Source organism: Mustela putorius, unplaced genomic scaffold (assembly GCF_011764305.1).
Source record: "Mustela putorius furo isolate JIRA1106 unplaced genomic scaffold, ASM1176430v1.1 tig00000281_pilon_pilon_pilon, whole genome shotgun sequence".
Taxonomy (NCBI): Eukaryota; Metazoa; Chordata; class Mammalia; order Carnivora; family Mustelidae; genus Mustela; species Mustela putorius.
The window spans coordinates 8,857,972-8,877,140 of record NW_025421343.1 but is presented as its reverse complement, the minus strand read 5'-3'; the positions used below and the strand labels follow the sequence as shown (position 1 = coordinate 8,877,140).

General features: G+C 39.4%; 1 protein-coding gene across 6 annotated transcripts in view; it reads right to left on the bottom strand.

The window, feature by feature from the left end:
* The window catches only part of CTNNA2 (catenin alpha 2), a 1,140,635-nt gene that overhangs the window by 728,438 nt on the left and 393,028 nt on the right, over positions 1-19,169 (bottom strand). For all 6 annotated transcript variants that reach the window (XR_006606450.1, XM_045079083.1, XM_004742297.3 and 3 more), the window contains exon 7: positions 6,423-6,626. Coding sequence is in view for 5 of the 6 variants with exons in the window: in XM_045079083.1 (XP_044935018.1) it covers positions 6,423-6,626 (204 nt within the window). In the remaining variant the exon portion in view is untranslated. The remainder of the gene's footprint in view (positions 1-6,422; positions 6,627-19,169) is intronic.

Below are 19,169 nucleotides of genomic sequence, written 5' to 3'. Positions count from 1 at the left end.
GGCATCAAATTGAGGTATTAGAAATCCTTCTCATTTTATTTTATTTTATATTTTTATTTTATTTCTTTTCAGTGTTCCAAAATTCAGTTTATGCACCATACCCAGTGCTCCATGCAATATGTGCCCTCCATAATACCCACCATGAGGCTCACCCAACCTCCCACCTCTCTCCCCTCCCAAACCCTCAGTTTGTTTCTCAGAGTCAACAGTCTCTCATGATTTGTCTCCCCCTCCAATCTCTTGAATGGAGCTACCACTTCCATTAAAACAGCTCTCAATTTCCTCTTAAAATGGAGGCCTTTTATGAGGAGGGTTAGGGAACACTGGATCAACAAGGGTCCACAAGTATTTTTAAGCATTACTTTCTATTCCATCTTAAGCCAAACATTCTGGCAAAGACACTTGTAATCAGCCCAGCTGACTTTTGTGAATTTCACCCCCCTCTTCTACAAACTTGAGAAATGAGAAAGCCTAGATACTACTGGAAACAATTTTTACATTTAATTAACAATTAACCTTATTAAGTGGCAACAACTATTGAGTCTTTCTTCTATCTTCCCATCTGGGAGAAATTTGGGGGCATCATAATTTCTACGACAAAGTTCTCTCATTGACAGCACTCCCTTTAGAGGCATTCAGGGCCTTCTTTGGGACCCTAGGCCAAATCCAACTACTGAACCCCTTTACTTGTTGTCCTAGACCCCTCTTGGGAGTACTACATATAGCCAACGTAGGGAAACTCTCATAAATAAAAATCAAATTGAGAGAGAAAAAAAATCAATAAAATACAGAAAAAATACATCTATGATCATTTAAAATAGAACCTCAGAGGCATTTAAAATGTCTTCACATACAAAAGTTTCATGGCACAAAATTCTCAGGGATCCCTTTAAAGCAAATAAATTATAAAGCTGTGCCTTCCCACTTGCTTGTCAATCATTCTTTGGGCCTACAACACTCTACACAGCCAGCATGAAAAGGCTGCCCTCCTTATCTTTCCCAATATTCTGTAAAAAAAATACTCTCACAATGAATTGCTTCTCAATGAATTATTACACGTTTATATAATAAAATGCTAAGTTAACCAGTAAACCTAAGGTTAGAGAATGTTTATTGACATGGTAACATAGTCACAATACATTAAGAAAAGAGATTACAAAATGCCAAATACAATGAGTCTATTTTTTAAAACTCAAGGTATAACATGCCTGTGTGTTTCTGCATACAAATGTATCACTACGTAAGTTTAAAAGCATAAGAAAGACATATACAAATTTGCTAACAATGATCATCTTTAGGGATGATATTATGAATGATTTCTTTTCTTATTTATCATCTACAATAAACACACATTTCTCTTGCACCATTAAAAAACAAGACAACAACAACAAGAACAAAGAGTGTACAAGCCCACTATTTGCAGAGTTCCCTTGGCTCTGGATATCACTTAATGTGTTACTAAAACAGTGTAGTTTTCTGAGCCTCGGTACAGGATGGGACCTACAACTGGGCTGAACATGAAGTTTTAAGGCCTCATTTCAGATCCCACCCTTCATAAACTGGATCCATCAGGACCCCTCTTAATAATAAAATCCACTCTATGGCAAAGGATAGGACAATGATCCTTTGGGCACTTGTGATATATATATTTCCCTACGTTAATCTGTCCTCATGTGCTTTCAACATGTCCAACACATTAGTGGTTTACAAAATGTTTCGGGCACTTGTGATATGGATATATTCTCCTACATTAATTTGTCCTCAAGTGCTTTTAACACGTCCATCACATTAGGGGTTTACAAAATGTCCCCAGGAATCCACTTAGGCGCTTAAAAGGTTTTAAAAAAAAAAATTGGATTCAAATCTTCTGTAAAAATAGATCACTTAAGTACTTAGAAAAATATAATTAAAAAATAACCTGCCACATTTTCAAATATCAGAGACCAACAAGTTATTACTGTGTGTCCTTTAATTCTCTGCACCCCTGTACTGCTAGACTTTGTATGCTGGTTTATAAAAATGGTAGTTCTGCATTAGTCTTAAAACACACACACACGCCCCAATTTAGAGCAACACAGACCATCTGTTTATGTAAAATTGAACCAGCCTGCACAGCACAACACACAAGGTCCAGGCATATCTGATTATCACATATTCCCATCAAGGCCTAATAGCGAAATTGTGCACAAAGAATGGCTTAACACATCTCTTTATTGTTCTGCAGTGAGGGTTAGTACTTGGAGCATTCTATTTTTCTAGCCTTTTATACTCATGTGAACCATAGTTGGGTATTTTGGGTGATACAACTTTGAAATAAAAATTTTCTACTTAACTCCCTTTTCACATGCAATCTGTCTAGCAGAGTATCCAAGCATTGCAAAGTGAGCTCTTTACAAACCGTTACATCTGAGTAAATCAGAATTTTTCATGCAAGTGAAGCCAGTTGAAGATACCAACTGAAGACCATAGCGGGGGCTGATACAACCTTAACTACCATTTACACTGACTGCCGTCCATTTTGTGTTCATGAAACAGATACATTCTTATCACTGGCCACTTTATAAGAAATTCTGTTCAAAATACAGTTAGAATTTGAGGCTTCACTTCTACTGTTATCACTTGAGCCAAGCCACCACCCTCTCACGAATTATTTTGGCACCCCTCCCCTGTCCCTCTGGTGTCCCTATGTCCTATCTGAGGACCTCAGTCATGGCACTTTCATCCCAACACTTTCCAGTGACCTTCCATGCCATTAAAGTGAAAAGCAAATTTCATGCAACACTGCAAAGGCCTTGGGTAAGTCTGGCGCTTTGTAGACCTGCAGACCCTGTCTCGTGCTGGCTGCCATTCACTCCCAACAGTCTTGATCGCCTCCTCATAAAGGTTCTTTGGGCCCCAAGCACCTGTTCACAGTGAAATGCTTAACCTCCATGCTCCTTCCACCTCAAGCACTCTTTGCTCCATCTCCAAAAGGTCTTTAACCAAAAGTATTTTCTCAATGAACCCTTTCCAGGCCACCCTAATTTACAGCTCTACCCCACGCTCCCTGGCTCCCAGGATTTCAATTTCCCCGTGTCACTCGCCATCATCCAAAATAACCCTGGCTCAAATGATTGTCTCCCCCAGATAGAGTGTAAGCTCCATAAGAACAGAGAATTTTATCTATTTTGTTCCCTTTTACATCCCAGAAGCCTAGAACAGTGCCCACAATACAAATCTGTGGAATGAACAGGATATTATAAATTCAAATCTATCATAAAATCCTTATCAATAAAATGCCATGTTTAATTGTTGTCTCTCACAAAAAATGGTCACTTTTAAAGGTTTTTGGGTGGTTTTTGTATTTTGTGTTTTTTTGACGAAAAAAAGTTTTACTTCCATAAGGGAGAAAAAAACTGTCTAAAATTGTAAGTTACAGAGATGTCTTCATTATAATTTGGAACTAATTATAGTACTCGACACAATACACCAACCACCACCCTGATGGCACTCGTCCAAAGGCCACACATCTTTTAGAAAAAGAGTCTCTCTCTCTCTCCATTATTAGTCTTCCCCTATGTACAATAGTGATGGTCTATTTAAAGGAGGAGTTTTTTTTTAAAGAATCTTCTCACTTGGGCTTACATCATCAACTTAAAAAAACAAGGCCATCCAGAGCTTTTCTTTTCTACGACTGCCACACTATGATCATAATTTTTGCCACACGCCTCTGTTCACACAGCACTTTTCTCTCATACTAGTTTCTTTGGGATGCCCAATTTTTGTTACACACACATCAACTTGTACATACTTCTGTGGAAAATCTAACACACCACAGATAACCTACTGAGCTCAGTGTAACTCATATGGTTTTTTGGCCCATGCAGACACTTTCCCCTAATCACTTAGCACACAGATCTTCTTCCCATTTCCATCTCCCTGCAGTGGATACCACTTGGCATTTATATGATTTTAGAACACGTCTGCTTACAAGTGAACTTTGTAAGTCAAATCTTCATTAGGGAAAGATCAGGAAATTTTCAGAATCCAGAAGTGTCAGTTATGCCCATTTTGAAATCTTTTCATCTCAATCTAATAAATTCTTTAACCTCATATTGCTTAGCTTACTAAGAGGAGTATCTGCAGAGTGATAACTTGATAATACATTTACTCTTAGAGCTTATAAACTTAAAAAAAAACTTATAATCAACATCCTAGGCACAACTGACTAACTTATTGGTTGCTATGAAACACAACAGAATTTTCAGTCAAGGCAGAGATGTGTATGTGGATTTATATTAATGTAGGCTATATCAAAATAAAAAAAATTGACATTTTGATGGGAGAAATGAGGGCGCTGGACAGAGATGATGAAGCTGATACAACTGCATCCAATTCTATCTTGAAATCACCAAAGAAGTATGAAGTTAAACATTTTACATAAAAGTCAAAAGGAGGTGTTTTCTTTCAAGTCTTTGATCCTGATGGTTCAAAGTGAATGGCATTTGCACACTTTGAAATTGAAGCACTAAGCCCACCTATGTAAGCATAGCCAAGCAGAAATCAAGTTTTTGTAACACGAAATACAAAACATTTCCTGTATCACATGGTTATGAACAGAAATATAAGCTCATAGAGTCAATAAAATACAAAACTCCATCAGGTCTGCTGATCTATAGGAGTTTACACTGGAAGAACAAACTTCTGCTTGAAAGGATTCTAGACACCAAACTGAAAATTACATGTCATATCTCTATCAACTCTGGTTTAATCATGTTCTGTGATTAGAATTCACAGGAACAAACTTTTTTTCAGAAATATTTATATTGATATCTGAACCATCGCTGGTTCTCTGCTGTTTATACTTCCTTCTTTGGCCATAATTCCTTGAAAGAAAGACCAGCGTGCCTTAATATAAAACCATATTCCACATACAGGTAAGTAGCCTGCTGCTATTCTGCTAAAAACAACAAACACACAGAATCCCGTATGTTAGAAGCATTGTTTTGTTGTTGTTGTTGTTAAATCTGCTTTTCAAAAGAGGCACTCAGCCTGGGAGACAATGGCAGTCAACATCTCTAGCTTTACCCCGCACAGCACCCACAGACCAAATCACAGAAACTCTGCGTCAGCCAGCGTCCCATGGAGAAATTCCCATCAGCAGCTGGACACCATGTTAGACATCCACACCTCATTCTCTGTGCGCCGAAAATGGGACAAATCTTCTCAAATCAAAGAATCTGAAGGTTCAGGTAAAAAGATATTTTTGGTTTTCAGTTTGTAGGGCACTCTGTATCTTTTTGTTTTCTAGATCAACATTCTCTGAAGAGTCTGGCAGGAGCAGCACCATTCCTGTCAATGCTGACTCCTGGCTTGACCCATGGGCTGCCGTGTCATTAGGGGCTGGGTCCTGGAGGCGAAGAAGGACTGGGCTGGAGAGAGGACACGGGTTGACAGCACTGTCTCAGTGTTGCCTACTGGTGTTCTAAAAGGACCCAGCATGGGCTTCAAAAGCTGTGAGACTGTCAGTGTCCCACTCCCTACCTGACCACTACACAGAACACGCCTTCAACATGTGATGTCAAGACCTCACTCTACCTACATTTTACCACTACCTGCTGAATTGTCTCAAGCCCAGGAGTCCAGGACAGGAGAAACTCCAGATCATTCAAGGTTGCAAGCTCTGGACAACACCAACATCACTTCAGCCGATCGGATTTAGCAAATCAATACAAACATAATTTATTGCCTTTCAAGACAAAAAATATAGATTTCATCTTCTTTGTGTAGTTTTCAGGTATATAACGGTTGTCACACCTTATAACTGTAAGAAAGACAGACGGCTGTTGGCGGTGCTGCAGTATCACTAGATACCACTAATGCCCATTTGAGAACCTGGAGATGAATTCCCATCAGAACTCCCAACTGCACATCAATCAATAGTTCCTCCAAGTTTCACTGCCCTTGAATAGTTCCACCTCAGCCAAGCCTGCACAAACACTGGAAAACCTGTTACACTTATTAATGCCTCTTAACGCTGAAGATGCTCTAGAGTGGCCCTTGCCTCCAAAAGTGCTCTGTGTAAGAGGACTTCATTATATCCTCATTTCCATCCACCATCCAACTTTCACCAACTGCGATCTTACCTCAGTCTGAGACCAGCCATCAAAATGACCATGAAATCATTCAAGTAATCAGCCCAAATTTTCCTAACCAGGCTCTTCCACCACGCTCTTCCAGGCTAATAAAGCATTCTGACCCAGCTCAGGACACCACTCTCCCAAAGTGGTTCCTCCGTTCCGCAGCTGTCCAATCCTCCACACCTGGGACTGATTTCTCTCCAGGGAACACCTGTCCCCTCTTCCTGCTACGCACACTTTCCTGAAAGCCACGAGTTGGCACCCAAACCCACCGGACTTGAGCCCCAAGAGCCCAGGACTTACATTGTTCATGTACTCGCTGAGCAGGTCCTGGAGCGCCTGCCGGACGGCATTGCACTCGGCCACGATCCTCTCGCGCCGGTCGTCGCGTGTGCAGGACGAGTCGGCCATGAGCGCCGCGCCGCTGATGATGCTCTCCAGTCTCTCCTCGAGCGACGGCCGGAACCTGGCCTCGCTGAAGGTCATGGGGTCCAGGATTATCTTATTCTGAAAGCAGCACCATGAAACAATTAGGGGAGAAGACACAACTGCCTTTGCACCCTGCCTGCTGAACCAGAAATATCTGCGGCCAGAGCAAGACTCTCCATGGAGAGGTAGCTGGTTGCTTAGACAAATACCAAAGTGGCCTTGCCCAAGTAGCAATTGTCCCTAAGATACTTTCCCCTGTATCTAATCTTCAGGGAGAAAACAGCACATCTTGTTTCAATGGTGTGTTCTTAGAAAAGGCTGTATCAACCAGAGTTTTCTGATGAGATTGTGACAGTGGCTTTGTTTCTTTGTTATTTTATTTACCTTTTTTTTTTCTTTTTACATTTGTAGCCTTCAAGGAAAGCACATTTCAGGGTAACACTTTGAAGGATTATGAGAAGATTTTAGAGCAAGAGTCTGATGTGTAATCAACAACTTAAAGATCCTTTAGTGACTAGTGTACACATTGTATCTATTTCATGAGAAGTAAAGAGTCCCGTGGCAGGACGCCTTTTGAAACCTTGGCAAATAGCATACGCCAGAAATACTTTATAGGTTACTTCCCACTGGAAACTAATAATTTGTGTGTGTGTGTGTGTATATATATATATATATATATATATATATATATATATAAAACCAACTAGTGTTCTAAAAAAGTATTCACTGTGTGTGTGTGTGTGAGAGAGAGAGAGAGAGAATGAGCGAGATTTGTTAAAATTAACTGACAATATCAGGATAAAAATACTAGCATGATCTGAAGGAGCCTAGATAAGGTGGAAAATAACAATGTTTCCTTAAAGGAAGGTGCTGCAGAGAACTTAAGCTTCACTTAGCCCCTGCTAAATCCGAGGAGCCTGGAAACATGTAGGTGAGGATGTCCAGAAGTGGGAGGATATCCAGCTACAGAAATAGGCATCCAGATTTCAAGAGATTAACCAGTTTCTCTGGGGACCTGAAGATCATCAGGGTTATCTGGACACAAGACAGTGACTGGCATACTAATAATGTCAAAAGAACAAGAAGACCAAATAAGACCCAATTAATACCAATTCCTAGGGTGTGAAGGATGAGAATCAAAAAATGAAAATAGGAGCAGAACCTGGAGAATATTATCCCCAGCAAGTCAAGGGAGTGGAGAGACACGAACTGTCTGATAATCGTATGAAGGCCAAGTTGACTTTAATCAATGGCGGGTTTCCAGTGGGGACCCCTTTTCTTCTCAAAACAAGGAAGATCATTCCAGCAATACTAACTAGAGTAGAAAGACTAACTGCTTAGTTATTACAAAATCAGTCTGACTACAGGCTCTGGCAAAGTTTGCCCTAACCCTCCAAAGCATCCTAAGGTAGTTCCTGAAAGCTGTGCTCCAAGCATCAGTGGCTCTGACTTGGATTCTCCTGTTATAACACACACATCTCCATAGCAGAGAGCGTGTCAACACAAGGGCTATGAGGTGCCAAGGAATGAATGCAAGCAGGTGGCACCTTAGAAAGAAAGAACCATCCACTGAACACACACCAGAAAGAATACCCACTAAACACACACACTAGAACGTTGGATTTCCTAGGAAATTACTCATTGGTCAAAGCTCCCTCTTCAGTTTAGAGGGCAAATGCATGAGGTCATACAAACAGAAGATGAAGCTTTTCTGTGGCAGTTGTTGGCATAAAGACCAGCCTCACATTTTTGCTTAGACCTTAGAAAGATAATAATTTGTTACTTCACTCAGAACAGTATGACTCAGATTCTGTTCCTTGTATACTAGCAACTCTCCAAAAAGTGTCAAAAATCATGAAGAGGCCTCAGTACAGGGGATGGCTTTGTAGCATGTATCATTAGAGGGAACAGTCACAAAGGCAGACTGAGAGAGGAACATTGGCTTTCCTGCCACACTGGCTGTTTGTACCAGAGCTGGGGATCCCTTTGAGTTCTCTTTCTCTCTTTCCACTGCTGTTGATTGATGCATCTATGATAATCTTATCATGTGACATATGTTAGACTAATACTCTAATTAAAGAAACACCTGATCAAAATAGAATTAGACTATTTTCCTTTATAAAGCTTACAGATTTTCAGAGAACTCTTTTATAGGGAACTCAGATTCACATAAAACATAATGAGAATCATTCGTTCTGCTTTGAGGTTTCAGAAGACTCTTCAGAATCATATACTGGGTCTAGTGTAGGTTTTTTTATTATACGTTGTACTAAAAATATAAAGAAGTGCCAATTTGATGGAAATATACCGAGGTAAATTTGAACTCTTCAATAAGGGCAGTTGTAAAACAGTTTCTTTGCAGAACAGAGGAAAATGTACTACTGTCATTAGAACATTACTTCCTAAATTATTTTCCACGGAACACTGAGCTTAGAGATGTAATGTTTTGATGAAAAAATAAGTTTCCCTGGCCAATATGTTTTGGAAATACTGCACGGCCCAGAGCAAATTACCACATGAAATGCTTTAGGGGAGTTCTGCCCTAAAGGAGTCAGTTTACAGTAACATTCCTCAAACCTATTGAGCAAAGAGAGGGTTCCCTTTAAAATGCATGCATTACCTTTGAGAACCCAAAAACACACATTAGAACCTGTGGCAATGTCAGCTCCATGCTCTTCCCACCTGCCGTGGCCCTAGGCTGTCATGAAAGTGAATGCACTGAAACACTGAGCGTGAAACACTCTGCATTAAAGTTACACTGTTCATCACATTTCTAATGGAATTATTCATTATTTATAGATTACAGGGGGAAAAACTCTTTAAAAATCTCCCTGGGAAAGAAACAATACATTTACAATATTCTCATCCCTCTCTGTATTGGAGATGGGGCGCATTGAAATGATGGATGCGAAAAGCTGGCAGGGAGAAGCCCCTCGGGAGAGAAAAGGCATAAAGGTAAAGGGCAGCGCACACACGTCTGCGTGTGTCTCGGTGCTTGTGTGTGTGTAGGGTAAGCACTGTCTGTGTGTGCTCAGGTTGTGTGTAATGGGTGGAGGGGGATGAGTGTGTGGTATATGGGAGGGGGTGTGGGCATTTTGTGTGTATGTGGGTGTGAGTGTGTGTTCAGAAAACTGGCCAGATCTCAAACCAGCTTTAAAAAAAAACAAGAAAACACACACACACACACACACACACACACAGCCAAGTGAAGCCAGGGGCTCGAGGGCTAGAAGATAGACTATTTACTAGAGTTGCTAAAGTTCAAAGAACAAACAAACTCCTGCAACCAAGTCCTGACCAAGAAATACAGAGTATGATGTCAAAGCAGAGAGAGAGAGAGAAAGGGATTTTTTGCTTCTGCACTATTTGGGAGTGACTTGAGAGACATCTAGGCAAGAGTCTTTGCTAGTACGCTTCAGGGTCATTTTGGACCAGCAAACAGCCTCTTTCCTGCATCAGCGCAGCCTGTCCTCACCTCTCTGTGCGGCTGCCCTCTACTGGCAGGAAGGGGCGAAGCAGCATCCCGGATCGAAACTCTCCTCCCTGGTCACAGAGGGCGTATGTTAAGTGGGTAACAAGCCAGCACCAGGCAAAGGGAATGGCCAAGGGTTCTTGTCTCCCCATTTAGACAAAGGTGTGCTCCTGACAGAGGATTTCATGGTGTTTCCTATTATTTGACGTATTTTAATCCCCTCAGATTTTACATTTTAAATATGTAAGTCTCTTGTTTGTATTCTTAAAGCTCATTTAATCTTTTTATCCTTTTGATCTTTCGGTTCCACCTTATATTGTCATTTTACCTCATTTTAAAATTGCAGGCCTGCATTTCTTACCTTATCTGTTTCTTTTTAAAATGAGACTTTAATTTCTTTTTATCTCGCCTATTTTCATTCTGTTTATTTAACTTGCATAACATCGTGTTCTGCGATTTTTATTTGTCGTCCTCTCTAACAGCCTTAATTTTACAAAATGATGTTTCATTTTTACATTTTAAGGAGCGGCAGTTAGAAAGCATGGCCGGAAAGATGGTAGCCACAATAATTCATCCCCAAGCATAGGAGACTGGAAATCTATTCTTCCAACAAGCCAATGCTTAATGGTCTCTTCTAGTCCTACATAATTGATCTCCCATTATTTCCAATGTAGAACTCAATAAAAATTTTAATTTAAAATAATTCAGGAGTCCATATAGTTCAAAACTACTTCCTAGAATAATACATTTACCTTCCTCACTGCACACGCAATTGTTAGAAGAGCCCCAGTTTTAAATCAAAGCTATCATCCATTCTCTCTACAAGGAGTTCTGTGATCTAAATTTCAGTACCATCATGGAACATTGAGTCATGTTTGATGCAGGTCGATAGAGAAGGAGGTAGAAAAGAGACCTCTGCAAAGCAAGAGGCTGAATACATTACAGATGGTTTGAGAAGTCTAAAATTCTGTGCCCTTAGTATTACCTTCTGCATGTTATTGAAGAGAAAAATGCCAGGATGATGACATGGTCATTCAGTTAGTCATTCACCAGGATTGAACACAGGTCTTTTGACTTTAAGCAGTGTTGCTCTATCAGACTGCTCGCATTCAGTTAAAATGAGCCTAATTAATCCCAATTAGAAAATGTATTTCATAGTTAAGCTATGAAACTCTCCTAAACTAAATATAATGACCTAAGTATCATTTCTCATACTGTTTTGTGTCATCTCAGTTACCTTGCCCTTCCAAGAAATAAATGTGTACAGCCATTCAAAAAAAAAAATGGGTGCCAGCTGCTGTGGGTGTCTGAGGGCACAGATGGACTCTTTATCTCAGGGCATAGACTCTTGATCATAAGAGGTTTACAGTCTAGTCAAATAACCAAAGACAGGTACTACCAATCCTAATTTGGAAAACATAGAAATGATGTTAATAAATGGTTGAGTTTTGGCAATTTGGGAGGTAAGAAATGTTTCTGGAGATTATTCCTCAGCTGAGACCTGAAGAGTGACAAGTAGTTGACAAAGCAAAGTCAGGAGCAGGAAGAGTTCATGCAGACAAAGTAGGAACTGGGAACAAATCCATGGAAGTGAAGGATATCATGGTATATGAAGACTACTACAAGAGGTTTATTGAAGCTGAGGTGTAAAGTCACAGGTCTGGTGTCATCAACTCGCCTTGAAGAGAAACTTCTCTGTGAGCACAGTTAAGGAACTCCTTCCATCTGCCACACTTAGAGATCCACCACAGTTCCATTAGAAGCCACACTTGACCCCAGGCAGCCCTTGTCAATTGCTGAACACAATAAGGCCACTCTTGTACCATGGAGACTGGCCTAACAGGCAACTTCTGCTCCTACTCTGGATTTCCCACAGGACTGAGATTGTCTCAGAACTGTGCTCAGGCTCTTACTACATAAATGGACCCAGACAGAGACAGAGTTGGTGGAGAAAGCACAGCCACATCCTGAGAGACTTCTATTCCATGTTAACAAGCTTCCACTTTGTGAACATTGCTTCAGATAATGAAGAGCTATCAAGAGTTTAAAACATAGGAATAGTATAATTCTGTTTGGTTTTAGAAAGTTTCCTCTGGCAGTTAGGGAAGTTTTGGAAGTTAGGAAGCTTTGGCAGGACTAAAAGTAGAAGACTCGAAGACCAATTGCCATGCCTCCAGAACCCAAAAGAAAAATAGGAAAATTACAAGATCATGTATGCGTAGGTAAAGAGGACATACCATGGGACAAATTTAGAATGTAAATCTGCAAAATTTGGAGATACACATCCTCTGAGAATAAAGAAGTTGTCATCAAAGATAAAACCTAAATTTACAGCATGAGCAACAGGTACAATTCAAGAGTCCGCAAGCTCTATCCTGGGTGTCAGCCTCCTATTTTATAAATAGAGATTTAGCAGAACACCATCAGGCCCGCTCATTTACATACTGGCCATTTTCATGCTACAGTGGCAGAGCTGAAAAGTTTGGAGAGAGACAGTGTGGGCCACAAAGCTTGCAATATTTACAGTTGTCACTTTAAGAAAACATTTGCGGGAGCGCCTAGGTGGCTCAGTTGTTAAGCGTCTGCCTTCGGCTCAGGTCTTGAGCCCAGTGTCCTGGGATAGAGCCCTGTATTGGGCTCCCTGCTTAGTGGGGAGCCTGCTTCTCCCTTTCCAGCTCCCCTACTTACGTTCCTTCTCTATCTCTCTCTGCCATAAATAAATAAATAAATAAAATGTTTAAAAAAAAAAGAAGAAGAAAAGGAAACATTTGCTGAATTGAAACAAGCTTAAGGTGACTATGATGCATGTAAGTGGAAAAGTCTGGTGGAAGTTGATTATAACTGCATGAAAATGGGCCATCTAGAAAGATGCAGGATCATCACAATAAAGGCAGGAGTGGAAGCCATGAGATGGATATGAATTCCCAAGGGAAGGTAACAGAATGAAGAGTGAGTCCAACATCGGGAAGGTCTCAAATGATATAATAAAGATGGTCAGAGATCTAAGTAGATTGTGGAGAGTGCATGACCATAGCTGACAAGGGAGAACCCTAGGGAACTCTACAAAGAGTAAAAAGATCAAGACTGAGAATGTCCATTACGTTTGGAAGCTAAGGAGTTACCGGTGATAAATCATGCTTATGTGTCTATGTATATCTGTATGTACTGTATTTATTTAAAATATCTTCATCCAAAAGCCGCATCAGACTCAATGTAAATAGAAGTAGTCTAATGTTGAAATCAAAAAATTCTCAAATTCATAAAAATATTTAATATATTTTTTAAAGAATCATTTATGCATTTGAGAGAAACAATTATGAGTGGTGGGGGGTGGAAGGAGAGGAGAATCTTAAGCAAACTCCCCAATTAGCTCAGAAAATGTGGGGCTTGATCACATGACCCTGAGATCATGATCTGAGCTGAAACCAAGAGTCCGATGTTTAACCAAGTGAGCCACTCAGGTGTTCCTTAAATTATTTAGTATTATTCTGAAGTTTCTAGAAAACACAACTAGAAAAGAGAAAGAACTAAATGATATGAAAAGTAGAAAGAAAATACAATAATTTTTGGAGATGTTATACCTATTAATTTGGAAAAATGACAATCTACCAAAAATTCTACAAAATTTTTTTCATGAAGTTACTTGTATCAATATGCAAAATTAATTACCTTCATATATATAAGGAATATCCAATTGGAAGACCAAATTTACAATAAGAAGAACTGCAAAACAAAACACAGGAAAAAAAATGTAGATGTCAATTAGATGAAGCAAGAACTCAGAGTGATGAGTAATTGCCTGTGCACACACTCAGAGCAAAGTACAAAGCTGGAAATGGAACACATGCCCTCGGCTCCAGAGTCCCGGATCTAGTCACTATGCTACCTCTTTTCCTTTATGTATTTATGTATACATAATGTATCTCTTGGCATGTGTGATGTATCTGTTGGCATGTGTGATGCCCATCACCATGAGGAAACTAATACACCAGCCACTTCTCCATCTTAGATACTAAATGGTGATAGTATGTGATTATTTAATACACTTTAAAGAGGTATGGAAAATAGCGAACAATTACTAGGATTAAAGTTCTAAAATGTTACTTTAGCATACTCTTAATTTCTCATCTATTTCAAACCGGTCTGCAGGTATTCTAAAACACTTTTTCTACCAAGAGGGAAAACATAAATATATCTTAGTTTTTCTTTTTTTTTTTTTATTATCTTAGTTTTTCTTTAGCTAGGAATTAACTATCTTAAAACTGAATTTGTATCTAATGCACTCAAAGCAGTAACTGAGCAGGAATGGCAAACCAGATATAATTTGGAACATTAAAGTCAAACGTTTAACTACAGCTATGCCAGTAGAAAGGCTCTAGCATACATCTAACACTAAAGGAGTGGTTTTATACCCAAGATTCTTAATGCACAGATGAGGAAGGTAAAGCTTTTTATTTTACTTTATTTTTTATTTAGTAACTAAGAAACTTCTTGTTAAAGAGTAGGAAAAAAATTTATTATCTTTAGATTTTCTGTCTTTCAATGTGAAACTCTTTAGAGAATTAGTCATCTCAAATGTATGCAGAATTTGCAAGATGCTAAAAAAAGACAACAAAGAGAGACAGGAGCAAGATGGTGGAGGAGTAGAAGACCAAAATATCATTGGGTCCCAGGAGTTCAGCTAGATAGTTACCAAACCATCCTGAACACCTATAAACTCAACAGGAGATCAAAGAGAAGAAGAAAAGCAATTTTAGGAACAAAAAAGCCACCACTTTCTAGAAAGTAGGATGTGCAGAGAAGTGAATGTGAAGCGATGGGAAGATAGACTGTGCGAGGAGGGGCCAGCTCTCAGAAAGTGAGAGCAGTGGAACACAAAATCATAACTTTTACAAGTCTTCTCCACTGAGGGACATCATGCCAGAGGCTAAGTGGGGGGTGGAGCTCTTGTGGGGACAGTGTGGTCACAGGACCCACACAGACACAAAAAGACTAGGAGTGTTTGAGTGTGGCAGAGCAGCCAGGTATCAGACTAGGGAAGCTGGATGGAGAGATGGAGCCAAGGAGTGGGCTCTCAGCTTGGGGGTTACCTTAAACCATGATCCAAGGCACAGTCAGGGCACTGCTCTTTGAGCAGGAACCCCACAAATGGCAGATCTGGAGACACCTCCTCCTTCCTCCTTCAGGAGGAGTGGCATGGAAGCACACTGCAGGAATCTGCTGGGTTTGGAGACTCCAGGCGGAGCTGTGTACTAGAGATAGAAACACTCGGTCACAGGCCAGGTGAGCACAGAGTGTGGCCAGAGACCAGGGAGATAGGAGGGATTGACTGCTTTTCTGAGGGTGCACTGAGGAGTGGGGCCCTGAACTTGCGGCTTCTCTGGGCCAGAGATAGGGAGGCTGCCATTTTCATTCCCACCCTCCAAGGCTGTACAGAAAGTGTTCAGGGAAAAATAAAGCTACAGAGAGTGAATCCGAGCAGATTGCTTAGCCTGGCCCCTGACAAGTGCCATGCAATTCCGCCTCAGCGAAAGTCATTTGAGAATCACTGAAATAGATCCCTCCCCCAGAAGATCAGCAAGAATATCTAGCCAAGACCAAGTCTGCCAATCAATGAGAACTGCGGAACTCCAGAGCTAGGCGGAAGTAACACATAGAATTCATGTGTTTTTTTTTTTTTCTTACAATCTTTTAGTCCTTCAAAGTTAAATTTTTAAAATTTTATTTCTATTTTTTAAAATTTTTCCTCTTTCTTACTTTAACATTTTTAACTATTTTATCAATACCTTTTTAAAAATCTTTCTAAATTTTAGTTGTTATAGTCATATTTTATCCCTTCATTGTATCTAACCTTATTACTTATATACATATAGGAATTTTTTTTCCTCTAAAATTTTGGGATATAATTTCTTCTAATAGATCAAAATATACCCTTAATCTAGTGCATGGCTTTGTTCTGGTCTCCATCCTGATCACATTCTTTCCTCTCTTTTCAACCAATTCTTATCTTATCAATTCCTTCTTTAGAATCCTTCTTAATTTTCATATTTACATTCATATTCCATCCCTTTGTTATGTCTATCCATATATATATATATATATATATGTTTTTTTTTCTTTAAAATTATGGGAGGTTATCGCTTCTTGGCCTTTTGGCTGAGATGAAGTATAAAATTATGGGAGATAGTTTCTTCTAACAGACCAAAATATACCCAAAATCAACTGTGTGGCTCTGTTCTAGTCATCAATCATATATATATATATATATTTTTTTTTTTTTCTTTTTCCTTTCTTCTCCCCTTGGTGTTTCAGATCTCTTCTGATTTGGTTAGTGTATTTTTTCTGGTGTCGTTGCTACTCATTTAGTATTTCTTTTCTCGGGGCACCTGGGTGGCTCAGTGGGTTGAAGTCTCTGCCTTCGGCTCGGGTCATGATCCCTGGGTCCTGTCAAATAAATAAATAAAATCTTTAAAAAAAAAATAAATTAGCCAATAGGATCCAACTTACGTTAAAAGGATTATTCACCACGACCAAGTGGGATTTATTCCTGTGCTACAAGGTTGGTTCAATATCCGCAAATCAAACAATATGATACAATACATTAATAAAAGAAAGAACGAGAACCATATGATAGTCTCAATAGATGCTAAAAAAGCATTTTACAAAGTAAGGAATCCTTTCTTGATCAAAACTCTTCACAGTGTAGGCATAGAGGGTATATACCTCAATGTCATCAAAGCCATCTACGAAAAACCCACAGCAAATATCATTCTCAATGAGGAAAAATTGAGAGCATTTCCCCTAAGGTCAGGAACATGGCAGGGCTGTCCACTATAAACAATGCTATTCAACATAGTACTAGAACTCCTAGCCTCAGCAATCAAACAACAAAAAGAAATAAAAGGCATCTGAATTGGCAAAGAAGTAGTCAAACTCTCACTCTTTGCAGATGATATGATACTTTATGTGGAAAACCCAAGTCAGCCACTCCAAAGCTGCTAGAACTGAACAGGAATTCAGTAAAATGTCAGGATAGAAAATCAATGCACAGAAATCAGTTGCATTTCTATACACCGACAGCAAGACAGAAGAAAGAGAAATTAAGGAGTCAATCCCATTTACAATTGCACCCAAAATCACAAGATACCTAGGAATAAAGCTAACCAAAGAGGCAAAGAATCTGTACTCAGAAAACTATAAAGTACTCATGAAAGAAATTGAGGAAGATACAAAGAAATGGAAAAACATTCCATGTTCATGGATTAGAAGAACAAATACTGTGAAAATGTCTATGCTATCTAAAGCAATCTATACATTTAGTGCAATCCCTACCAAAATACCAACAGTGTTTTTCAAAGAAATGGAACAAATAATACTAAAATGTATATGGAAACAGAAAAGACCCCAAATAGCCAGAGAAATGTTGAAAAAGAAAACCAAAGCTGGTGGCATCACAATTCCAGACTTCAAGCTCTATTACAAAGCTTAAAATCAAGATAGTATGGTACAAAAACAGACACATAGACCAATGGAACAGAACAGAGAGCCCAGAAATGGACCCTCAACTCTGTGGTCAACTAATCATCAACAAAGCAGGAAACAATGTCCAATGGAAAAAAGACAGTCTCTTCAACAAATGGTGTTGGGAAAATTGGACAGTCAGATGCAGAAGAATGAAACTGGACCATTTCCTTACACTACACACAAAAATAGACTAAAAATGGATGAAAGACCTCAATATGAGATAGGATTCCATCAAAATCCTTGAGGAGAACACAGGCAGCAACCTCTTCAACCTCAGCCGCAGCAACTTCTTCCTAGAAACATCGCCAAGGGTTAGGGAAGCAAAGGCAAAATTTGGGGGACTTCATCAAGATCAAAAGCTTTTGCACAGCAAAGGAAACAGTCAACAAAACCAAAAGACAACTCAAAGAATGGGAGAAGATATTTGCTAATGACATATCAGATAAAGGGCTAGTATCCAAAGTCTATAAAGAACTTCTCAAACTCAACACCCAAAGAACAAATAATCCAATCAAGAAACGGGCAGAAGACATGAACAGACACTTCTTCAAAGAAGACATCCAAATGGCCAACAAACACTTGAAAAAGTGGTCAACATCACTCACCATGAGGGAAATACAAATCAAAACCAGTGAGATACCACCTTACACAAGTCAGAATGGCTAAAATTAACAAGTAAGGAAATGACAGATATTGGTGAGGATGTGGAGAAAGGGGAACCCTCCTACACTGTTGGTGGGAATGCAAGCTTGTGAAACCACTTTGGAAAACAGTATGGGGGTTCCTTGAAAGTTGAAAATAGAGCTACCCTACAACCCAACAATCACACTACTGGGTTATTACCTTAAAGATACAAATGTAGTGATCCAAAGGGGCATGTGCACCCAAATGTTTATAGCAGCAATATCCACAAAGCCAAACTATAGAAAGCATCTAGATCTCCATCAACAGATGAATAAATAAAGAGGATGTGCTACATATATACAATGGAATATTATGCAGCCATCAAAAGAAACAAAATCATGCCATTTGCAATTATGTAGATGGAACTAGAGGGTATTATGCTATGCAAAATAGGTCAATCAGAGAAAGACAATTATCATATGATCTCTCTGATATGATGAATTTGAGAAGTAAAGTGGGGGGTCCTGGGGGGTAGGGAGGGGAAAAAATGAAACAAGAATGGATCAGGAGCGAGACAAACCATAGGAGACTCTTAATCTCAGGAAACAGACTGAAGGTTGCTGGGGTGTGGGAGGGGTAGGGATAGGGTGGCTGGATTATGGGCACTAGGGAGGGTATGTGCTATGGTGAGTGCTGTGTAATGTGTTAAGCCTGAGGATTCAGAGACCTGTACCCCTGGGGGCAAATAATACATTATATATTAATTTTTTTAAAAAGACAACAAAGAAAACAATGTTATAATATAAACTATGTACCAATTTAATAATTTGCTGTCCCAAATCAAATCTTATAAACATGGAAAAGGCAAGAAGCAAATGCTAGTGGTATAAGAAAAACCTACAGTTTTCTTCATGGTGACAACCTTGCAAGATAAATGTGTCCTGGGATTTTTACTACCTTCACGGTTCAAGATAGCAACTAAGAAAAATAATAACCTGTAC